The sequence below is a fragment of the Alligator sinensis genome, unplaced genomic scaffold, assembly GCF_000455745.1.
Source record: "Alligator sinensis unplaced genomic scaffold, ASM45574v1 scaffold1090_1, whole genome shotgun sequence".
Taxonomy (NCBI): Eukaryota; Metazoa; Chordata; order Crocodylia; family Alligatoridae; genus Alligator; species Alligator sinensis.
In genome coordinates, this window is record NW_005843157.1 from 88,265 (window position 1) to 112,019 (window position 23,755).

The following is a 23,755-nucleotide window of genomic DNA, read 5'->3' on the forward strand; positions in this document are numbered from 1 at the left end:
AAGAGGGAGGGATGTGGGGGGGAAGGGGTTCCCTGCCAGTGCTGTTGTGTGGGAGCCTGTATCTGCCGGGGGGGGCGTTGTGCCAGGCGTGGCTGGGGTCAGGGCTGAATTAATGTATAGGCAAACTGGGCACATGCCTAGGGCCCTGAGCTACAGGGGGCATGGTCCTTCCCTCTATGGCAGCAGTATGAATGGCCCCCTCCACCACCCATCCCTTCCTCTGGCTTTCCCACTGCAGTGGCTGCTTCCTAGCAGTGGCTCCGAGCCCTGCTCTCCACAGGCAGCAGCGCTGGGATAGAGCAGGTTCTAGACCAGCCCGAGGCCCACAAGTTTGTTTACCTAGGGCCCTCTAAAGAGTTAATCTGGCCCTGGCCCTGGCCTGGGTCATGAGGGCTAAATCCAGTCTCAGGAGTGACAGTACAGCAATGTGGGGGGCAGGTTGGGGTTGGGGCTCGGGCTGCAGCTGGAGTGGAGGGAGGAATGGCTTCTCTCCCTCTGCTGTGTGCTGTGTAAACCCATGCAGGATGAGCAATTGGGACCAAGTTTGAGCCCCAGGCTGTCTGGCGGGGATGATGGGCTCCCTGAATGCCCAGTACTGGCAGAGCCCAGACGTGTGTCCTGGGATGCAGGGGGCAGGGCTACCAGGGATTCTCACCTACCCCATGTGGATCTTGGGAGGTTGCTGTGGTTTTGGGGTGCCGCAGGGGGTCTTGGGGGAGTTTCCCCCTTATGAGGGTGTGAGGTGACCATGAAGCTATGGGCAGGGGTGTATTTGCTGCTGCTCCCCCGTATGCTTTGTAACCCAAGTTGGGTTTGCTACAGGTCTCAGGGGCTGCAGGGGGCCTCAAGTGGGGTTTGCCCCTTTTGGGGGTGTGAGGTGGCTCTGCAGCAATAGGGAAGGGCAGGTGTATTGCCTACTCTCCTCCAACATTCGGGTGAGCTGGGGGGGAGGGTCTGCTGGGTTTTGGGGGGCTGCAGTGGGTCTTGGGTGGCTGGCTTCTTTTTGCGTGGTGATCTGGCGGAGCTGACAGGGGGCAAAGAAAGGGTCTTGCCTGTCTGTGCCTGTGGGTGGGGATGGGGAGATCAGTGGCCCGGTTCCCCCTTTTGCATCCCCTTCTCCCCAGGTATGTGTTGATTAAATAAGAAAAATGATGCAGAAAAAGATGATGATTTTTATTTTTGCTTGTAATTTTTTTAATTACACAAAGGAAGGAAAATGCTTTGAAGCATGCTGATACTAGACTCCAGAGCTAGCTACACCTGGTAGTAGCACTTAGTAATTACCACTTTAGTAAGCCCCGGTTAAATACATGTTCAATAAAGCCAAACTAGGTAGTTTTACATGCACTACTGCATTTTGCCTTACATTTAAATACATACAACCATGTTTAATTAAGGCAATTTCTGCCATTTAAAAAACATTCTAAAGTCACATATATTAAATGGCTAAATGGCTTTAGTCCACTTTAAATAACTAAAGTTATCAGGTGTATAAATGCCCATGGGATTCTATCAGTTTTCAGCTTTAAAGAAGGTTGTAAAATCTCACCCCAGTAGAGAGTACAGATAAGTCCTTACTGGCACTATGATCAAATTTACTTGCCAAATACATCTTGAAACTCTGAAAAGTTATTCTGCACATCTGTTACCAGTCAGGAGGTTAGGAACTGAAGTAGTCAATGCCTTTTTCACCTTAGTCATCACAGGCAAGGTCAACTCCCAGACTATTGTACTTGGCAGCACAGTTTGGGGAGGAGGTGAGCAGCCAACAGTGGCAAAAGAACAGGTTAGGGACTACTTAAAAAAATCTGGATGTGTACAAGTCCATGGGGCTGGATGGAATGTACCTGGGGTTCTGAGCGAGTTGGCTGATGTGATTGTAGAGCCACTGGCCACCATCTCTGAAAACTCATGGAGATCAGAAGAGGTCGCAGACAATTGGAAAAGGGCAAACATAGTGCCCATATTTAAGAAAGGGAAGAAGGAGGATCCAGGGAACTTCTGACCAGTCAGCCTCACCTCAGACCTTGGAAAATCCTGGAGCAGATCCTCAAAGAATCTATTTCTAAGCACTTGGAGAAGAAGAAGGTGGTTAGGTGCAGTCAGCATGGATTCACCAAGGGCAAGTTATGCCTGATCATCCTAACTGCCTTCTATGATGAGATACAAACTCTGCGGATGCAGGGAGAGCGGTGGATATGGTATACCTTGATTTTAGCAAGGCTTTTGATATGGTGTCCCACAACATTCTTACAGGCAAGCTAAGGAAGTACAGACTGAATGAATGGCCTGTAAGGTGTTTAGAAAACTGACTGGTGCATCGGGCTCAATCAGTAGCTCAATGTCTAGTTCACAGCCAGTATCAAGTGGAGTGCTCCTGGGATCAGCCCTGGGATCGGTTTTGTTCAACATGTTCATGAACAACCTGGAAGATGACATTGAGTGCACCCTCAGCAGGTTTGTAGATACGCTAGAGGGTAAGGCTAGGATTCAGAGTGACCTTGACAAATTGGAGGATTGGGCCAAAAGAAATCTCATGAGGCTCAACAAGGACAAGTACAAAGTCCTGCACTTAGGATGGAAGGATCCCATGCACTGCTATAACCTGGGAACTGACTGGCTGGTCAGCAGCTCTACCGAAAATTAACTGGGGGTTACAGTGGACAGTATGAGCCAACAGTGCGCCCTTGTTAGAAAGAAGGCTAATGGCATACTGGGTTGCCTTGGTAGGTGTGTTGCCAGTAGGTCAAAGGAAGTGATTATTCCCCTCTATTCAGCAATGGTAAGGCCAGATCTGGAGTACTGTGTTCAGTTTTGGGCCCCCCCCACTACAGAAAGTATATGAACAAATTGGAGAGTCCAGTGGAGGGCAATGAAAATGGTGAGGGGGCTGGGGCACATGACTTATGATGAGAGGCTAAGGGAACTGGGCTTATTTAGTCTAGAGAAGAGAAGACAGAGAGGAGATTTAATAGCAGCTTGCAACTGCCTGAAGGTTGGTTTGAAAGAGGATGGACTAGACTGTTCTCAGTGGTGGCAGATGACAGAACCAGAAGTAAGAGTCTCAAGTTGCAGCAAGGAAAGTTTAGGTTTGATATTAGGAAGAATTTTCTCAGTAGAAGGCTAGTAAAGCACTGGAACAGGTTACCCAGAGAGGTTGTGGACTCTCCATCCAGGGTGCCCCTCAGGGTTACTAGAAACAACAGTCATAAACTGAATGAAACAGATTTAGATTGGCCATCAGGAAGAAATTATTTACAGTGAGGGTTGCCAAAATATGGAATTGGCTTCCAAGGGAGGTGGTGCTTTCCCCTGCCTTGGAGGTGTTTAAGTGTCTGAGGTGTCTGAGGTTACTTGACCTCAGAGCTCTTTCCTGCCCAGAGCAGGGGGTTGGACGTGATGATCTAATAGGTCCCTTCCGACTCTAGAAATCTATGAAATCTATGAATCCTTGGAGGTTTTTAAGACCCAGCTAGATAAAGCTTTTGCTGGGATGATCTAGTTGGGGATGGTCCTGCTTTGGGCAGAGGGTTGGACTACATGACATCCTGAGGTCCCTTCAAACTCTAATTTTCTTTGATTCTATGAAAGAGGCCTAGAAGAGACTTCCTGTGTCATCAAGACCAGTCTCCAGGCACTATGTCATGTAACTCTGATAGTTAGAAGCCTTCTTATTTCCATACCACTATTAATTTTACATTCATTTGCTCTTGTGCTAGTGTTGTCTGGTATCTAGAATAAATCTTTCTCCTCCCTGGTGTTTGCCATTCTTACCTGTATAGACAGGTTTCCTAGAATAAGTACACCAAACTCTATTAGCCCTTTCTTGAATGACTTTCTCTATTCTTTGATGGCCCCAGTTGCACCTGTTCCAGTTTGAATTTATCTTTTTCTACTTGTACTCTTAGAGCTATAAGGAATTTCCCACATGAAGTGTCACTATGGCATTTCATAGTGGTTTTCATACTTCCCTGCTTCTACTGGAAAAATTTCAGCTGACACATTGAAATATGGTACTTGCCTTTTTCATGGTTATATCACTGTGATGACTCATGGTCATTCTGTGATGGTCTTGTATATCCTGGTCCTTCTCTCCAATCATTTCAACTGGTAAGTTCCTACTTTGCAGATATTCTTGTGTTTGGTCCTTAAGACTGTAATTTTCATTTTCTGCTACTGAATCTCATCCCATTTTTATTATGCCAGACCTCAATGCTTTTTTCAGGAGAAGGAGTTTTAAGCCTGTCAGGCCTCATGTGTCTAGAACAAGCCAAGGAAGGATTCTGATTTTCTGCATTCACCCCTGAACATCTTCCTAGTCTTAATTAGCAGAACTGAAAATTGACAAAAGAGGTTAGTTGTAAGAAATAACTTCAAAACACACTCCGATCATTGCTATTCTTGAGATTCAGTATGGCAACAAAAGTCCACCAAATTAGAAGCTAGGGCCTGAAGCCCTTACTCCTTTCCCCCACTAGCCTCTACATGCCTCTTTACCAGTGCAACAGGGATGAAAAAGTGGCTCAAAAAGAAGTTGGAATTTGCCAGTTTAGACCAATGAAAGATCTGAAGATCCATGGTGACAAGGTTGCCAACCAAATCATTTTCTTTTGACTAACACTGCAAATGTTTTACTGACAGGCAAACTTTTTTACCAACATATGTTTTTATTAATATATATTTAAACAATATAAATACCCCCCTTTTTGCCAGGCCCTAGAAGGCAGTGAAAAGGACAGGGTTCAAGTTTAGGGATTTAACACCAAACATAAGAAAAAAAAGTTTGATCATTCATAAAAGGTTTGCAAAAAAACCCCCAAAGCTTGGGTTGGCAGCCTTGGTTGTTTGCAACAATTGCTTTATACTCTTCTTCCACACGCCCTCGGGTCCCCTACTAACCCCCATACTCTGACATCCATGACCACATTAAACATGGTGCTGCCCCCAATCCAGCCAACCCCTCAGTCTTTCCCCTGCTGGTCTTGCTCCCCTCATACCAGCGTGAACCCCCACCATTGCCTTTCTCCCTCCCAGCCAGCAGCTCAGTCCTGGTTGTACTACTCCTCCCCTACACTTTCAAGGCAAGCAGTTGTTAGAGGCAGGGAATGGCCAAAAGGACAAAGTGGCAGCATACGATTAGGGAGGGGCCTACATCTTTGTGAGCAACAAAGGCCTGACAAGCTCCTGACAGGGTACCATGCTCCAATTCAGACACCAAGTGCTCTGTTTTTCTGTCAAACTCTGGTTGCTTAGTGTTTTCATAGTTTCATAGTTTCATAGTTTCAGGGTCGGAAGGGACCTAATAGATCTTCTAGCCCGCCCCCCCGCCAGGGCGGGAGAACAACCCGAAAAACACAAACAAAACCACTCACCCTAAAAACAAAAACGGGACTCAAATGAGTCCAGCCAGGTAAGTATCCAGCCTCTTCTTAAAGATCCCCAGGGTAGGGGCCAGCACCACCTCCCTTGGAAGTTGGTGCCAGCTCCTAGCCGCCCTGACTGTGAAGTAGTTTTTTCGGATGTCCAATCTGTACCTCCTCTCCATCAACTTGTGCCCATTATTCCTTGTTATGCCAGCAGGGGCTAGGGGAAACAGCGTCTCCCCCAAACCCTTCTGGTTCCCCCTAGTGAGTTTATAGACGGTCACCAGGTCCCCCCTCAGCCTTCTCTTGTGGAGGCTGAATAGGTTCAAGTCCCGCAGTCTCTCACTGTAGGGTCTGCCCTGTTGTCCCCGGATCATGCGGGTGGCCCTCCTCTGGACCCTCTCCATGTTGTCCACATCCCTCCTGAAATGGGGCGCACAGAACTGGACACAATACTCCAGCTGCGGCCTGACCAGCGTCGCATAGAGGGGGAGGATCACCTCCCTGGCTCTACTCGAGATGCACCTGTGGATGCACGACAAGGTCCGGTTAGCCCTGCCAACCATGACCTCGCATTGTCGGCCCATGTTCATCTTGGAGTCAATAATGACACCAAGATCCCTTTCCGCCTCCGTGCTCTCAAGTAGGGAGCTCCCCATCGTATAAGTGTGCTGCTGGTTCCTACTACCCAAGTGCAGCACCCTGCACTTGTCCGTATTGAAACGCATCCTGTTCCTGTCTGCCCACCCCTGTAACCTATCCAGATCCTTCTGCAATCTCTCTCTCCCTGCTAGCGTGCTCACCTCCCCCCAAATTTTGGTGTCATCAGCGAATTTAAACAGGTTGCTCTCCACCCCAACATCAAGATCGCTGATGAAGACATTGAACAGCGCAGGGCCCAGGACCGAGCCCTGAGGGACTCCACTACCCACCTCCCCCCAAGTCGAATATGATCCATCCACCACCACCCTCTGAGTGCGACCCTTCAGCCAATCTGCAATCCATCTGACCGTGTAGGCATCTATGCCACAGTCGCCTAGTTTACTAATTAGGATGGGGTGAGAGACGGTGTCAAAGGCCTTGCTGAAGTCCAGAAAGACTACATCCACCGCGACACCTGCATCCATGGCCTTTGTGACCTGATCATAAAAGGCAATCAGGTTGGTCTGACATGATCTCCCCCTAATAAATCCATGCTGATTGCCCCTGAGCATCATCTCGGATGCCGGCCCATCACAAATGTGCTCCTTGATGATCTTCTCAAAGAGCTTCCCCAGGATTGAGGTAAGACTGACGGGCCTATAATTGCCCGGGTCCTCCCTTTTCCCTTTTTTGAAGATGGGGACCACATTAGCTACCTTCCAATCGTCTGGCACCTGGCCCAAGCACCACGATCGCTCGTAGAGCCGTGCCAGGGGCCCTGCAATAACCCCAGCCAGCTCCCTCAGCACCCTGGGGTGGAGAGCATCCGGACCCGCTGACTTGAACGCGTCCAGCCCCTCCAGAAGCTCTCTAACCCGGTCCTCCCCAACCTGAGGTCTGAAGGCGATCCCCTCGCGTCCGGCTTCTATCACAGCAGGGAAGTCCCGGTCCCTGCACAAGAAAACGGAGGTGAAGAATTGGTTAAAGAGGTCCGCTTTATCCTCTGACGCAACCACCAGATTGCCCCGCATATCCTGCAGGGGCCCCACATTACCCGGCGCCTTCTTCATCCTCCCAATATATTTGAAAAAGGACTTTTTGTTATCCTTAATCCTGGACGCTAATCCGAGCTCTATCTCCGCCTTGGCCTTCCTAACAGCCCGCCTGCAGGCCCGAGCAGAGGAGGTATACTCCTCTTTGGAGATTACACCCCCCTTCCACCGGGCGTACGCCACCCTTTTGGCAAGCAGGCATTCCCGGACACCCTTGGTGAGCCAGGGGGGCTTTTGGACACTCCTGCCCGCCTTGCTTCTTGTCGGGATGGACACCCCTTGGGCCCCGAGTATCGTTTCCTTAAGGAACGACCACTCCTCTTGGACGCTGAGTTCCTCTGCCCTCAAGGACCCCAGTTCCTCTCCCACTAATCTCCTCATCTCACTGAAGTTGGCCCTCCTGAAGTCTAGGGCCACCACCTTGCTGCGGGCCCTTGACACTCTACGCTGGATGGTGAATTCCAGCACGCGATGATCACTATTGCCCAGGTGGTCAAGAACCTGGAGGCCTCTTACCAGGTCGTTTTTACCAGCTACTTTAGGTTTTTTTAAGCCCTTACAGACAAGCATTTTTGCCCTATCTTTTACAGACTGTTTGGAAATTTATGGATAGTGAGCAACCCAGCATAGTGACTTCATAGAGGCTGAAGCTTCCCCTTTATACGCTATGGTTGGGTAAGACACAAAATGGAGAAATGGTCTTTCTCAACTGATAGGAACAGTGCAAGTGACATGAGGATTCCCTAAAAGGAAGGAAGTGAAATAGCACCACATCTGAAAAATATGTTGTCAGACTAACATCAAGTAGGCTGACCTGACTGAGAATGTTATTGTTTCCTTCATTCTGAAAATAACATATAGCATTTTGTTTATGTTCATATTTTTATTTTTGAAGAAAAAAAAAAAAACGGAGTTACCATATTTACTAAAATATAAGACAACCCTATAATAATTAGATCTTATGGCCGTGTCTGCACGTGGTTTTTGCGCTGGTATCTACACGTGCAGGCATTACAGTGCAATAACGCTGTGTGTGGACTGACTTGGGAGTAAAGTTAGTCCCAAGTCAGTCCACAAACACAGGGTTACTACGCAGTAAGATGTCTACATGTGCCTTACTATGCAGTATGTACTCAGGCATAAATATACTACCTGCATCATTCATATAGCAAATTTATACCCAAGTCAGTGTAAGTTGTCATAATTACTGTGCAGTATGGGCACACGTGTAGATGTGCACCCATGCTGCCCAGTAATTTTTGGTTACTGAGCAGTAACCTAAATTACTGTGCAATAACTGTGCATGTGTAGATGTACCCTATAGATGAAAAATTAATAAATGTGTTGTAATTTTCCAGGTATAGAATATAATTATGGTAAGTATAGAATATAATTATTGGAAGTTTGCCTTCAATTTCCCCATTCTACTGGTACAGCAGGGAAAATAATTCTGGGAGATCCAGAAATCTTGGGTTGACAGCCCTGCTTGCTCTCTACACCCTCCAATTTCTTCCCTCTGCACCCCCTTCCCTGCTCCCCCCTTACTGTCAGACCCTACACTCCCAAAGAACAATGAAATGAAAATCAAATGTCAAAACACAACCCACAGAATAAAGAGACCTGTAGTAATTTGCATATAGCACTCAAAGTCTTAATTCAGGCAGAAATGATACAACATACTTTTTTTGAAACTGTTGCGAGTTTTAGTAAAGGTACCTCATAAGCACATTTTTAAGCAGCACTTTGGTACCTGCTTATATAAGGTACAAATTACACATTGTATTAGTCCAAAGCCAAAAGGACTAATTTACCATGTAGTTCATAATTTACTGTGTAGATTTACCATGTACTGAGCACATGATGCTTTTGGCAGTATTTTAATGATAGACAATGTATTTAGTGAAGTTTTCTTGTTTATAAATGTAAGACAAGGGGCTTTTTTCCCCCATGCTGTTTGGGGCAGGGGACCTCATCTTGTATTTGAGTAAATGCATGGGTACCTACAAGTGTAGAGGTAAAATTAGCCTGAATTTTAGAAGCTCCAAGTAATTGCACTTTCTGCTAAAGTCAGTGACAGTTGTGAGTATTCAGCACCTTTGGCAATCATGCTACTTTCACACTAGTCCCAAAATACTGATTTACAGCAGGATTTTCAAATGTGTCTAAATGATTTAGGAGAGTAAATCCCATTGAGTTTGGAAACATGCATATGCCACTACCACCCATAAAACATTTGACATTGATATTTTTACAGAGGATATTCTCCAAATAAATATTTTGAAAGGCACAAAACAGTTTCCCTTTAGGAAAAAATTAATTAAAATGTTTAAATTTTAAGAACTAAGGATTGGTCCATTTTTAGTTTTAGTCACTAACTGTAGTGATGTTTTTTTCTTTTCTAATCAATACGTTTTAGTGATCATGTTGATCCTAGGTGTCTGAATACTTCAGCACATTCATAATGCAAATTAGCTGTGGAAACATGGTAAGAACTTGCCATCCAGGCAGATATTTAACAAACAGAGCTAGGCTGGAATATTGTTTAGGGATGTTAGGGAGTTCTAATTTATGTTGATGCTCTAGTTCCCTTTATAAGTTATTCTGTTCTCTTGTTCATTCTCCTGTTTTATACATTATTCTGTCCTCTCACTGTAAACTGCCCTGAGCTTTTGTTGAGAAGAGCAGTATATAAATTGACTGACTGACTGAATAAAATCAGTAAAGAAAAGCTGGTGTTGAATGTTAACAGGTTTGGGTTCCCTGGAAAGGCCAGTTGCCATTTGGCTACGTGTAAATTAAAATTTCCTTCCCTGTGTTGCTAGCATCTGAAATGATTAAAATTCAAGCTATTATAAGAACTGTCTTATGCCCATGGTTTATGATGACTGTTGCCAGGATGCACCATTATAAATGGCAATATTTATATTACTTGTCAATGAATTTAAAAAGTGCCTGGTTCTTAATGGCACTCAGGTCAATTTTTACTCCTGGATGGGGGCAAACATTTCATTCACATTTGCTTTAACACTCATTACTCTTAGCATGTCTGATATGGTAGAAAGGGGACTTGATTGCGCTCGTTACCATTAACCGTTTAGGCAGCAATAGTTAGGTATAACCTTGCCCACAGTGCGGCCTTTCTTTCATTTCATAATAACTCAGTTGCACAAGAAACAGCACGCATCCTTGCCTTCGTCAAGCACCGCGTGGTTTCACCACTCTGAGCTATGGTCTGTGGTTCTAGGAGGGTGTCACAGGATTATAACCAACAGGAACTGAAACGACCCTTGGTCTGCCCAGTATGACCTCTGGCCCCTTGTCCAGTGCAGTCTGTACTGGTATCTCTCCTGCCATTGGACCTTGGCCACCTCCCCAGGGGAATCTGTAGGACTGTCTCACTTGCTCTCTGCTTGCAACTTTGCCCCAAAACCGCCACACCAGACTGTGGCTATTGATAAAAACAAAGGAGCAGAGCATCACCTGAATCCTGACCCGCAGCTGCCAACAGTGAAGCATGACTATGATGCTGCCTAAAGCTTGCATACCACTCTGTGCATGAGCCCTGAATCTGCAACTCAGGATTGATAGCTTCCTCTTTAGCAAACTAACCACGGAAGTTACAGAAGCTAGTCTGTATTTTCCTCAGCAGTGGCAGACAGAACAAAAGAAAGGATTCAGTGGTCAAAAGACAGCAGAGGGGAAAGAAAGGGGTAAGAGTGCAATGATAAAGGAGAAGTTTTTTCTCCTTTGTAACCCTGTGTGAGTGGAAGCCTTTGGCTAGTCTGTTCTGACATCCAAGTTTATTTGTACTTGATATATACCAATGCATTAAAAGGAACCTGTGCTCAGAAGTTTCTTCCTAATCAGCTTCAGAAACTCTACATTCTACATTCTGTATTGAAACATATATTCCCTCGACACCAGACATGACAGAGGAAATAACATATGCAGATCTGAAATTTCAGGAGCCTTACCCTCTGGAAAACATCACAGAGCCTGAATATACAGAGAAAGAAGGTACAGTGTCTATGGATCGTTTTCCGTTGCTATTTATTTATCCTGATTAAATTAGATGGGATGGGGAATGCTTTCAATTTAAGCTTAGGCAGGGTGGGACTCAGTGTATCTTTGTCACTTATGCTAGAGTTATATCAGGTTTGAATCTTGTTCTGTTGTGTTATTGTCTTTAACTATTCTGTTTAAAGAAAGGAAGAAGTTAGTAGCTTTACCACAAGGACTTTACAATATAGCAGTGTAATCCTGAAAATTCTTCTGTTGTGGGTAGGGCTTGTCTATGTGGGGACAGAGTAGTTAAAATGGTGGTTAAAATGGATTAAATAAATAGCATTAGCCTCCTGTATAGATAAGAATTCAAATTTCCAGTATCATTTTAACCTGCTTTTAACTTCCAAAGCTTTAAATTGAATGAAGGCTTCTTTAATTATGCATGCAAATAGCTGTAGAGTAGTTCAGTTCACCCACTTTTAAATTCACACCATTAGTTAATTCAGATTAATTTTTCCGAGTGATTGTTTCTTGACACCTGACTGCTGATTTGGATGGGGATACTTAGGGGAGGAACCAGCATGCCAGATAACCAGTGCTTACAGGATCAGATTCTAAAGCAGAATTTTACACTCTGAAGGAGATAGCCAGCCAACGATTAACGGAGAGTTCAAAGTGAAATCATAGCAATTTCTGCTTAATCATTGGTAGCCTGGTGCTGCCCTAGATTAGAATTCACACCACTGAACTATACTTTCTGAAAAAAAGAGCATCTCAGTTCTCTTTCAAGTTGTATTTTCATCTTATGAGGCCATGGCATTTGGTGAAGAATGATACACCACTTTGGTCAGGGGTGTCCAACCTTTTTGAATGTGGGGCCGGATCACAAACTTGTTATCACCCACTGGGCCGGCGAGCCATATTCAAAGACCTCACAGGAAGTGGTATGACATCAGGGAGTGATGTCACATGACCTTTGACACCAATGAAGATGCAGGAAGTGACAATGAAATGGGTCTGGAAATGTGGTTTAAAATCCAAAATAAAAACAATATAAAAGCAAGACTGAAATAATACCAAACACTTGACTAAAATAAATACTTTCACTTCTACTCACTTCTCAACGAATGAAAGAAGCATAATGCAAGTCGACAGATCAAATGTGGAAAAGATATCAGTCAGAGTGGAAACTAATCAAAGCAACAAAATATGGGCACTTTTTAGAATAATATAGGCTATTTATACAGAAGGTGACCATATAACCTGGACTGGCTGAGACAGTCCCAGATTTTATAGGCTTTCTCAGTGTCCCAGCCACTGGAGAAAATTAAGCAAAAGTATCAGATTGGTGGGAATCTGGGAGCTGCGGGGTTGGGGCTGTGTGTGTGTGTGTGTGTGTGTGTGTGTGTGTGTGTGCGTGCGTGCATGCATGTGCATGTGTGTGTGCTTCCAAGCACTTGTGTGTTGCAGCAGACAGAGCCAAAGCAGCTATTGGGATGTGCTGGGAAGCATGGTACTTTTGTCACTGGAGCAAGGGCTGTGGGCTGGGGTGGCGACTGGGGTGCTGGCCAGGCTGGGGATGCTGCATGTGCTCTGTCTGCCCTGCTCTGACTCATGGCTCTGGCCCCATTCTGGCACCTGCTGCTGCATCCTGGCCGTGTGCTGCTGGGCTAAGTCAAAGTCAGCCGCATTGCAGCCCCATGTGGAGAGCCCAGTCTGGCCTGGCCACATCCTGCCCTAAGCGGAGAGGGGAGTGTGAGGCTGGGGCTGGCTGCCCGCAGGAACTCATGGCCAGGATGCAGCTACAGGTGTCAGGATGGGGCCAGGGCCAGGGCCAGGGCCAGAGGTGTGAGTCAGACAGAACCCATGCAGAGCCCCCAGTCTGGCCAGCGCCCCAGTCTGCAGCCCTGGCTGTGGTGAGAAAGGCACTGTGCTCGTAACAGCTGTTCTGGCTCTGCTCACTGCCACACACTTCAGTGTGCGTGCATGTGTGTATGTATGTGCATGTGTGTGTGTGCGTGTGTGCCCTCCCTTGCATCTCTCCATCCTGGATGTCCCGGTCTGAGGGACAAATGCAGCCTCTGGGCCGGGCTCCTCCTGCCTCCCACCCAGCCCAGCTCCAGCAATTGTGCGTCCCGCAGCCCCAGCCCGGCCCCGAGGCGCCCCCAACTCCGTGTGGGAACTTACCCCATGCCTCCGTCCACCACGCATGCGGGCAGGGTGAGGGCCACGCTGCAGCTTCCCCGGCCGCGCACTGGAGGCAAGGGGCGGAGCCAGAGGAGAAGTTGCACGTACTGTCCCCAGCTTGTTCAATCAGGTGCAGCTGGGGCAGCCCCGCACCACACAGCCCTCGGGGCAGTGGCAGCGGGACCTGGCTCACGGATGAGCCCGGCCCCGCGGGGGTAAGCAGCTCCCCTCCCCTCTCTGCCGGCTGGGGCCCACGGGCCGGCCCTGCCCACTTCACCTCGCTGCTGCCCCGCCTCCGCCGTGGAGGGTGGAGCAGGCACCTTGGGCCAGATAAAATGGCTTGGTGGGCCACATGGCGGCCCGCGGGCTGTATTTTGGACAAACCTGACTTCAGTGGTCTGATTCCTACATATGAAGGTTTGTGATGCCTAGTTGTGAAGGTCAGGACAAAGCCAAAGCCTCTTCTGGAAAAAACTTTTAGGCTAGGTACAGACATTCAAAAAGTCTGTGGTGTAATTGATCTGTTACATGGTTTTCTGTAAGCAGTAAAGATTAGATCAGTAGTGAACAAAACACACATTTGTCCTTTGATGGTGGTGATGATTGTGGGGAGGGGGAAGTGGCAAATCTTAGACTGGTTCTGCCATTTTTAAACAAAACGGTGTGTGCTGAACTTCTGTTGTTATGTGTATAGACCATCTTCCGATTACTTATAGCATGAAAGTGTAATGTTTGTACCTGGCCCTAGAGAATGAATGATCCAGTTAATGGGGCCTTTCCTTGAAAAAATTAGTGAGAGATTTTTTTAAATAAAACAGTGACAGCTATGACTACTGCCTGTTCTAGACTCATAATGAGTTCTGACTCCAAAGCCCATTTTGTATGTTGTAAAAGACTCTGTATTTAGGAAACTCCAGATATTTCAGTCTGAAAACGACTTCCCTCTTTTCATAGAACTGTCTCAAGATCTATGAAACACTACCCTTTCAAGCTCCAGCTTGTGGTTTTGCCTTGGTTGGGCACAGAACAGTTATTTTGTCTTTCAGCCTGTATACATCACAGTTTATTTGGGAGCCCTATTGCTTTTAGGGGTTTTAAGAATTCATCTGTGTGCTACAGGTGATGAACCCAGCTTTCATAAAGCAATATAGTTCAGGAGGGCAATGAACAAACGTGGCTTTATGCCATCTTTGTGTTACTCCTGATTCTCAACCATTTATACACTCAGTCAGCCTCCTGATATAAACTAGAGAGATCTGAAAGCTACTGCAAACTGGTCTAGCTGCTACTTACCCTGTGATATCAATACAGCTGAGAACCAAGTAGCCCACCCTGATGGTTTACACCCCAGGGTACTCAAGGAGCTGGCAAGCATCATAGCTCAGCCCCTGGCATGGATTTTTGAGAACTCCTGGTCCTGGTGCTCCGGTGAAATGCCCAGCGATTGGAAGAAGGCCAATGTGGTGCCTGTCTTCAAGAAAGGGAGGAAAGTGAATATGGCAAACTACAGGCGCAGCAGCCTGACCTCTATCCTGGGGAAGGTCTTGGAAAAGATTATAAAGGAAGTCATCCTTAACAGACTAGCTCATGGCAACATCCTGAGGGATAGCCAGTGCGGGTTTGTTGTGGGTAGGTCTTGCTTGACCAATCTCATTTCCTTTTACAATCAGGTGACCTATCACCTGGAGAAGGGGGAAGAAACTGATGCCATATAACTCAACTTTAAAAAAGGCTTCGATCTGGTATCCCATGATCACCTCTTGGCAAAACTGGCCAACTGTGGCCTCGACCTCACCACCATCCGCTGGCTGGGGAAAAGGCTCCACTGTAGGACCCAGAGGGTGGTGGTTGATGGAAGTCAATCATCTTGGTGTGCAGTCACCAGTGGGGTCCCTCAAGACTCTGTCCTTGGGCCTATAATGTTTAACATCTTCATCAATGATGTGGACATTGGTGTCAGAAGTGGACTGGCCAAGTTCGCCGATGACACCAAACACTGGGGTAAAGCATCCACACCTGAGGACAGGAGGGTGATCCAGGGAGATTTTGGCAGGCTCATGAAATGGGCAGATGAGAACCTGATGGTGTTTAATACCAAAAAATGCAAGGTTCTCCACCTTGGGAGGAAAAACCTGCGGCTAGTAAAGCAAGCAAAACACATAGATGCTTCTCAAGCAAATCCTGGGACCTCATTTTCCTGTTGTACTCAGCTTTGGTAAGGCCGCAGCTAGAGTACTGCGTCCAGTTTTGGGCTTCACAATTCAAGAAGGATGTGGAGAAGCTTGAGAGAGTGCAGAGAAGAGCCATGCGCATGATCAGAGGTCAGGAAAACAGACCTTATGATGAGAGGCTGAGAGCCATGGGACTCTTCAGCATGGAGAAGCACAGGCTCAGGGGTGATCTGGTGGTCACCTACAAGATTATCAGGGGTGCTCACCAGAATCTGGGGGAACATTTGTTCACCATAGTGCCCCAAGGGATGACAAGGTCAAACGGTCACAAATTCCTCCATGACCATTTCAGGCTGGACATAAGAAAGAACTTCTTTACGGTCGGAGCCCTCAAGGTCTGGAATAGCCTGCTGCCAGAGGTGGTTCAAGCACACACTTTGAATGCCTTCAAGAGACATTTGCATGTATATCTTGCTGGGATCCTATGACCCCTGCTGAATTCCTGCCCCTGGGGCAGATGGCTGGACTTGATGATCCTCCAGGGTCCCTTCCAGCCCTAGTGTATATGAAATCTATGAAATATATGACCCCAGAGTTCATGGTAGCCACAGCTGTACCTTATTTTCCTAAGCCAGGTTGTTATACTAGCTAGATGGAGGAGAGCTAGGTGACCACTGGATATTTCAGGTCAGTGGCTAAAGTGAACAGCTGGGGAAAAAGTTTAGTTCAGATCACATCAAATAGATTTTTTTTTTAAATGCAACAGAATGGGGGAAAAAAGAGTCATTTGGGGCCAAGCTGAAAAGTTTTTTCTGTCCCAAAGTGTTTTGCTTTTGCATTAGTTTATTTCTTTGGGATTTTGTTTCGTTTTTGTTTGTTTAAAAATGTAGGTCATTTTTTAAAAATAAAAATGCCATTTTGAAGCAAAAAGACAGAAAACTTCATTTTGAAAATGTTAAAACAAAGACCTGGTTTCTATTCTACCTACTACATGCCTAAAGTTATATGGCTCCTTAGCAAAAGACGTTTGTGTGTCACCTCAGAAGATAAATTATGTTCTGCCCACAGCTCCTCTCCCATTCTCTCCATGGAGAGCCTTCAGAGCATTTTAGAGATACTGACAGAGATATAGATATTCATATTTATACACATTCTATACACACACACCCCTATTTACTTGATTAGAAGATGAAGTTTTCCCTCCCTATTTAACATGAGGGAAAAAGCCCCTTGTCTTCCAATCAACACAAGGCAGTAGGGAGGCAGGCATCTGCTGTGGCCTGGCCCCATCCCAGGGTTGGGGTTGGATCTGGATCTGGAGCCGCCGCTGCTGCCTGCCCTTCCCAACACTGCCTCTGCACATCCCGCCACTCCTCCCCTGCAGCCCCTAGTCTCTCCTACATCCTGCCTACACTGTTTCCATCTGTCTCCCCTCTGCTGTACTCCTTACCTTTCCTTCATGCCAGGAGACTCAGCAACAGCGGAGGGGCAGGTGGGGGAGATGGGAGGAAGTGGGGGCAGGGACCTGAGTCTTGAGGGGTGGATAGGGGAGCAAGGGAATAGGGAATCAGGACAGCCTGAGGCTGGACAGATGGGGCAAGCCCAATGGGGAGTAAAGTGAGGACGTGGAATCAGGCAGCAGGGGGAAAGCTGCCTGCCTCTTTCACTGCCTGCTCTACCACCTCCACACTACTCTCCCCTAACACCTGCCCTGTCATGTGCCCCGCTACTGTCTGTCCCCCACTGCCTGCTCCATCACTGCCTCCATCAAATCTCCCTTCACCACCTACAGTAGTGGGAGGTAGGGGCACGGATTTAAAATTCTCCTCCAATAATTAGAATACATACATGGAAAATTATAATCAATTTATAGAATTGTAATTTGTAGATTCTAATTATTGGGGGCTCATCTTATGTTCAGGGTCATCTTGCAAGTAAATACAGTATATATAGACAGACGGGCAGATTGTAGAACTTTTTAACTGAGAACAAAAAGTTAAAACCAGAATCCGATATACACAAAGGATATGGCATTGTGTTTTCTGAGTCTTGTTGGCAGAGCAGACTCTAGTCATCTAGCCCGCCATCCACTCCTACAGCAGTTTCTTAGAATAGTAGATGCAAAGCAACAAAAGATATTGGCCACAGGGGCTGGACTTGATGATGTTCGAGGTCCCTTCCAGCCCTAATGTATATGAAATCTATGAAGTCGTAGAAAGCCACAGCAAGGAGACAACCCCACCCCTTTTTGCCTCAGGAGCCAAGGCATTTGTCCAAGAAGTGGAAGGACTCACACTTCAGACCCTCCTCACACAGGGGAGATTTCAGCCTGTATCTAGAGGCCCTTGTCTGCATACTTGGCATTTAGTTGCTAAAAATGTTCCTGGTTTAATTTTTATTTCTTAGTTTAAGATGGCTAAATAAGTAATGTGGGCATGATTTACCATGCAATGGCTTATTATGCTATAGCTAGTAAAATGAACTAGGGTGCTCATCAAAATAATTTTACCCTCCTGCCCTTTCAGTACTACTTTACTGCTAGGTGACTGTAACAGGGAACCCAAGCCCTGTCACCAGAAGACAGGTCTGCCCCTTTAAGGTCAGATCTTTCTGGGCATGGAGTGCTGGTGAGGAAGGGGTTAACAGCTGAGCCTGGCAAGCTAGTCAGCTGACTGGAAGGGGCAGACCAGGACTATAAAAACCCTGGGCAGAGCAGCAATGGGAGGCCAGCAGCCAAAGGGGAAGGAGTGCATCCCAGAGCTCCATGGAGAGGCTTGGTGAATGGTCCAAAGGTGGGAAGAGGGGAACTATGGAAGCCCTGGAGAGATGGCAGCCACACACCACAGCACTCCCCACTGTAGCTGATAGTGGGGAGCCGAAGCATGAACCCTGCAAATGTAAGCTGACATGCTGCTTTCCTTAATCACATTTTTTTGGTGGCAGTTATTGCCCGCGGATGGAACTGCTTATTTTTTTTCTTTTGGTTATTGAATAACACCAGTTGTTTAGGTGAGGCTGTTAGGGGAAGGAGGCAGCTTCATTTTGGGGCCCACTACGGAGTGGGGACCTGGCGCCAGTGAGGGCATTGCTTTTGGGGGGCACAGACCCCAGTGCCAGTGAGGGTGCAGCTTTTGGGGCACCTACCCCAGCACTGGGGAGGGTGTGGATTTGGGGGGCACATAGACCTCAGTGCCAGTAGGGGTGCAAGATTTTGCGGTGCACTGACTCCAGCACCTGAAGGCACGATCTTAACAAGGCCATGGAGGTCTGATGTACCTGAGGTACAACTTTATTTTGGTTTGGGTTTTTTTTTTGGACTGAGAGGGTGCAAGTCCAGGGTTATCCCCTGGTTTTGAACTGGTGATACCCTGGCTGTAGGGCCAGTGCCCGGGCCTCTGGGCCATGGGGGCCAGGCTCCAGATTGGAGCAGGAAAAGGGGCCATGAGTCTCAAGACACTGGAAAAGGCTAGAGCCTTGGAGTCAAACCCTGTTTGGTGGGTTAAGATGGGGAGGCCTAGCTAGAGAAATACAGGTATCAGGCCCACATAGGCGAAAGGCCCCAATATACAAAATACAATAGGCAGTCTCCCGCTCGCAAGAACATCATCATAATTTCCATCAAGACGTGGCAGACGAGTATAGGGCAGGACATAAGAACTTCAAAGAAGACTCCAAGGGTGCCCCAGGTAAGGCACAGATTACCAGAGAAGAAGGCGCTGGGGAGGGTGGCCTGTTACAGTGACATTTTAAGACAAGATTTGATATTTTGGTTGGTTTATTTTCTTGGGTTGTGCTGGGTTGCTTTTGGGGGGAGTTGTTGGTGGTTTTGCTTGAGAGACGCGAATTTTGGGTGGGGGGGGGGTGAGTTCAATAGGTAGTGCTGCCCACCTCCCCTGCAAAGCCTCCTGCTTTTTTTCTGGGCACTTGTTGCTTGTTACATGGGGCACTGCTGGTTGGGGCAGAAAATCTTTTCATGAAAAGGTCTGCAAGAGTGAGCCTGCCTGCCTCCCCCAAACAAGTCTGGATTGGCATTGGAGGTCTGTACTGCAGGCCTCCTAAAAGGGCTGCTCCCCCTACCCAAGCCTGATCCCAAAGCAGTTCTGCCCCCTCGTTTTTTCTGCACACTTGCTGCACTGGGCGCTGGGTGTTGGGTAAGCTTAGGGCTAAGCAAGGGTACACAAAGGGTCTGGCTGTTTTCCCCAGCCCCACTGCCTGCCTGTATGTTGGTATCATGTACCCAGGCTACCCAGGCTAAAGCCTGAATTGAAACATTACTACAGGAATTTTATGTAAAACAGAAAGAATCCTGTGACTCCTATCTGTCTTTTGTATCCTCATGTCAAAAAACGGGACTTTTTCCAAAGCTGAGAATGGCATGGGGGTGGGCTGGGGTTCTTATCGAGGTTGATTAAGATTCCTTGGCTACCAGGGATCCCTGTGACCAGGACAGCTTCCCCCAAAGTGGGATTGGGGGGGAGGGGCGTGATCAGCCTACTTCAACTCCCTCTCCCCACCCCAATCACCACACAGTGGCCAGCATGAGCTAACACCCCCACCCCCAGCATGGCAGGGACATGGCATGGGTTGAGGTGAAAAAAGAAACAGCCCAGGCTCAATGAGAGGAATATTCTTATCACTTAGTCTATTTGCATGTCACATTTTTAACTGCTGCATTAGCAGATCATCATCTCCAGTCATATCCCCGCAGCGTACATACTTATTCCCCCTCCTGCCCTCTACCCCTTCAGGCTTGCCCCTCTTCTCAGGTACTCCTGTTCATTCTGAGCCTATTTTTATCTCCAGCACCATGTCCCTGTCCCCCTTTGACCACCCTCTGCTTGCCATTGCTCTGCCTGACAGTCATACTGCTGCCTCTTTCTGGGAGTGAAGGGTGCTGCAAGTCAGGAGTGAGGGGAACAAGCTGGGCTGAAGGAGCAGGGCTGCAGGTAGGGAGTGAGCTGCACTATCAGGGTTTGCAGGGGGGATGAGGCTGGAAGGGCAGGGGGCTGCAGGCCCAAGCCAACCACCAGCCCCCCATGTGTTCATGCCACAACCCTCAGGCCACTGCAGGGAGAGGAGAGTCATGTGCTCTTGGAGAGGCTTGGGTTCTGTGATGAACTCAGCTCTGGGTTGTAATGGCCACATATAACAGAGTATGGTGTGGGATGTGCTAAACTGTTGTATGTGGCCATTGCACCCAGTTCTGGGGTGTATCTCAGCCCTCCCCATGCACTGTTATATGTGGCCATTACAACCCAGAGCTAGGGCCACCCCAGCAAGAGTGAGGAGAGGTGAGGGGAACCAGCAGGGGTGGGGGACAGTGGCTTGGCTGTAAAGCATGATCATGTTTTCTGTGTTATTGTTGTATATTGTGCCTCCTGTAGGACTGGAGAGGACCATTTCCATCCCCCCTCAGACCATTACTTTAAGATTCCTCAGCAGAACCTGTAAAACCAGTTGAGTGACTCTGGCCAAATCCTGGAGTGCCAATCCTATCTAAATTTTCACTGACATCCTGCCACACTTTTAGCTTCTTTAATTTCTTCTTTAATTTAACAGCAGAGACTTCCTGTGTCTGAAGAAGGGTGGCTGCACCCAAAACCTTGCCAAGAACTTTTCCCCAACTACTCGGTTGGTCTAATAAAAGATATCACATCTACTCAAAGAACCTTGCCTGCCTTCCTATGTCCTCAGACCAACACAGCTACAACCAAAAACCCAGACCCCCTTTGAATTGCTTTGTCTGCATTAACAGTGCTCTAGCGAAGCTGCTTTTTGGCTGGCGCCCTTGGGCCCTGGGTGAGGGTACTGGCAGGGCTGGGGTGTAGAGGCTGAGGGTTGGTAGTGAAGGGCAGTGGCAGCGCTAGGAGGGGCAGAGGCTGCGGATTGGAAGTGAGAGGCACCCCAAAGCAAGAAAAAATAGTTGCCACGCTCTTTTTGATTGAACAATTTTATTTTTTTTATTTTCATAGAGCCACACATGTTTTTTTTTGTCATGTTATGCTGCAGAGTTCAGACCCCAAGTCTGCTTTTTGTGGGGAGACTTGAAATCTGAGAGTGCATTGTCCTATCAGCATTTCATAGTAACCCTATTTGCATATCAATTCTGGTTCCCCCGCAGCTTCAGATTACAGGTCTCATCAGTCTGTGCCTAGAGGCAGACCTCCAAACCTGTTTTTCCAGGAGTTTGAACAGACACCAGCCTGGTTCAATAAACCATACAGTTTCCTATAGATGTGACTGTTCTAGGGCCAGCAATATTATTGCTTTCTTGTCACTTGCCCCATTAGGTATAAAGGAAGCCATGCCCTAGCAAGCACTTCACAGAGAGAAATCCCAATTCCTGCATTACCTTCCGGTATGCCAAAGGCCTATTCATAGATTTCATAAATTTCATAGACATTAGGGCTGGAAGGGACCTCGGGAGATCATTGATTCCAGCCCCTTGCCCAAAGGGCAGGAAGTCAGCTGGGGTCATAGGATCCTAGCAAGATAGACATCCAAATGTCTCTTGAAGGCGTTCAAAGTAGGTGCTTGAACCACCTCTGGTGGCAGTCTATTCCAAACCTTGGGGGCTCGGACAGTAAAGAAGTTCTTTCTTATGTCCAGCCTGAAATGGTCATGCAGGAGTTTGTGACCATTTGATCTTGTCATCCTTTGGGGTGCTCTGGTGAACAGATGTTCCCCCAGATCCTGATGAGCACCCCTGAAAAACTTATAGGTGGCCACCATATCACCCACCACTTCTCCAGGCTGAAGAGTCCCATAGCTCTCAGCCTCTCATCATAAGGTATGTTTTCCTGACCTCTGATCATATGCGTGGCTCTTCTCTGCACTCTCTCAAGCTTCTCCACGTCTCTTTTGAATTGTGGAGTCCAAAACTGGACACAGTACTCCAGCTGTGGCCTCACCAAGTCTAAATACAATGGGAGAATGACGTCCTGGGCTTTGCTCTAGAAGCATCTATGGATGCAAGCCAGTGCCTTGCTTGCTTTACTAGCTGCAGCATCACACTGAAGGCTCATGTTCATCTTGTGGTCAATCATGACCCCCAAGTCCCTTTCGTCCAAAGTGCTAGCCAGTGCAGCACTGCCAAGCCTATAAGCATGCTGCGGGTTTTTCCTCCCAAGGTGGAGAACCTTGCATTATTTGGTGGTGAATGCTCCCAGGTTCTCATCTGCCCATTTCTACCTGGCCCATACTACATGCACTCAAAGATGCATGTTAGGGTTCTCTCCCAGATTTGGCAAAAGCCTGCTAAGCAGTGACTTGTACTTGACCAGCCATGCACTCTAGTTTCTCTGTTCATCAGTCAGCCCCGCCCCCCAAATGTCTGAGGTCCCAGGAACACTTCACTTGCAAACTTCCCTGCCAGTCCCCTCTTTCCCCAGGCCTGGGGCTGTGGAGGACCCCCTGCACACAGTGAGTGGCCTGCTGTCACTATCCACTGTTTTGGGGCACCCTAGGCCACATGCTAGGGTTTGCTCCCTGAATTTCTAACTGCCTGCCTCTACTGAAGGTCAAGGAACATCTGCACCACACAGCCCCCACCCCCTGGTGATGTAGGACAGGGAACCCTGGCTGGCAGTGACTGTTCTCATCATCCACTGTTTGGGGGTGGCCAACACCAAGGCCACATGCTATAGTTCATGAGGTTCGTGTTCCTTTAAGTCCCAGGTCCTTATTCCTGGTTTCCAGTTCCTTTTTCAAAGCTAATCTAGACCCAATAAAAACTTCTTATTAATGAATTACACATTCTAAAGAGAGAATTTCATTAGCTATGCATATTTACCAAATTTACCTCTCTTGGACATTCCTGAACAGAGTCTTGCCTGGCCCAAACAAAAGCATGGCCATGCCAGGCTGCCAACTGGCAGCATCCCAGCCACGGTGCTAAGTAAAGAACCCTGACCACAGTCCTGCCCAGTCCAAAGCGTGGTTTGTGCGAATAAGGAACTGGATTTGGGGGCTGGGAGTATGGCTAGAAATCATTCTTGGGCTACCACACAGTATACCTCTGTGGGACTGGGGAAACCTCCTGGATATCTCTGGCCAGAGTCTTGCCCAGCCCAAAGCATGGTTTGTGTGTGCCAGGCTGCCAACTGAGATTCCCCCCATGCCCACTGTACTAAGTATATGGACTCAAAAATGGAATTTCTTTTGGGCTGGGATTAGAGGAGGAAATCTTTCTTGTGCTACCCCATGCCATGTCTCTCTGGTTTTTCTAGCTTTCTGGTTTTCCTGGAACTGGGCTGTTTTTTTTGTCTGGAATTACAGCTGGAAATTCTCCCTGGTCCAGCCCATATGGAAAGGGTGTCCAAGAGAGTCCCCCAGT

The 23,755-nt window shown here is 47.4% G+C and overlaps 1 protein-coding gene across 3 annotated transcripts in view; it reads left to right on the plus strand.

Moving 5' to 3' along the window:
• The first annotated feature begins 10,694 nt into the window (after positions 1-10,694).
• LOC102383010 (C-type lectin domain family 12 member B) overlaps positions 10,695-23,755 on the plus strand; it is a 28,974-nt gene continuing 15,913 nt past the window's right edge. Inside the window, exons 1-2 of one of the 3 annotated variants that reach the window (XM_025194081.1) lie at positions 10,695-10,767; positions 10,982-11,074. In XM_025194081.1, the coding sequence (XP_025049866.1) occupies positions 10,984-11,074 (91 nt within the window). In that variant the 5' untranslated portion in view covers positions 10,695-10,767; positions 10,982-10,983. Of the gene's footprint in view, positions 11,075-23,755 lie in introns of all 3 variants that reach the window. The other 2 variants (XM_025194080.1, XM_025194083.1) reach the window with 2 other exon arrangements.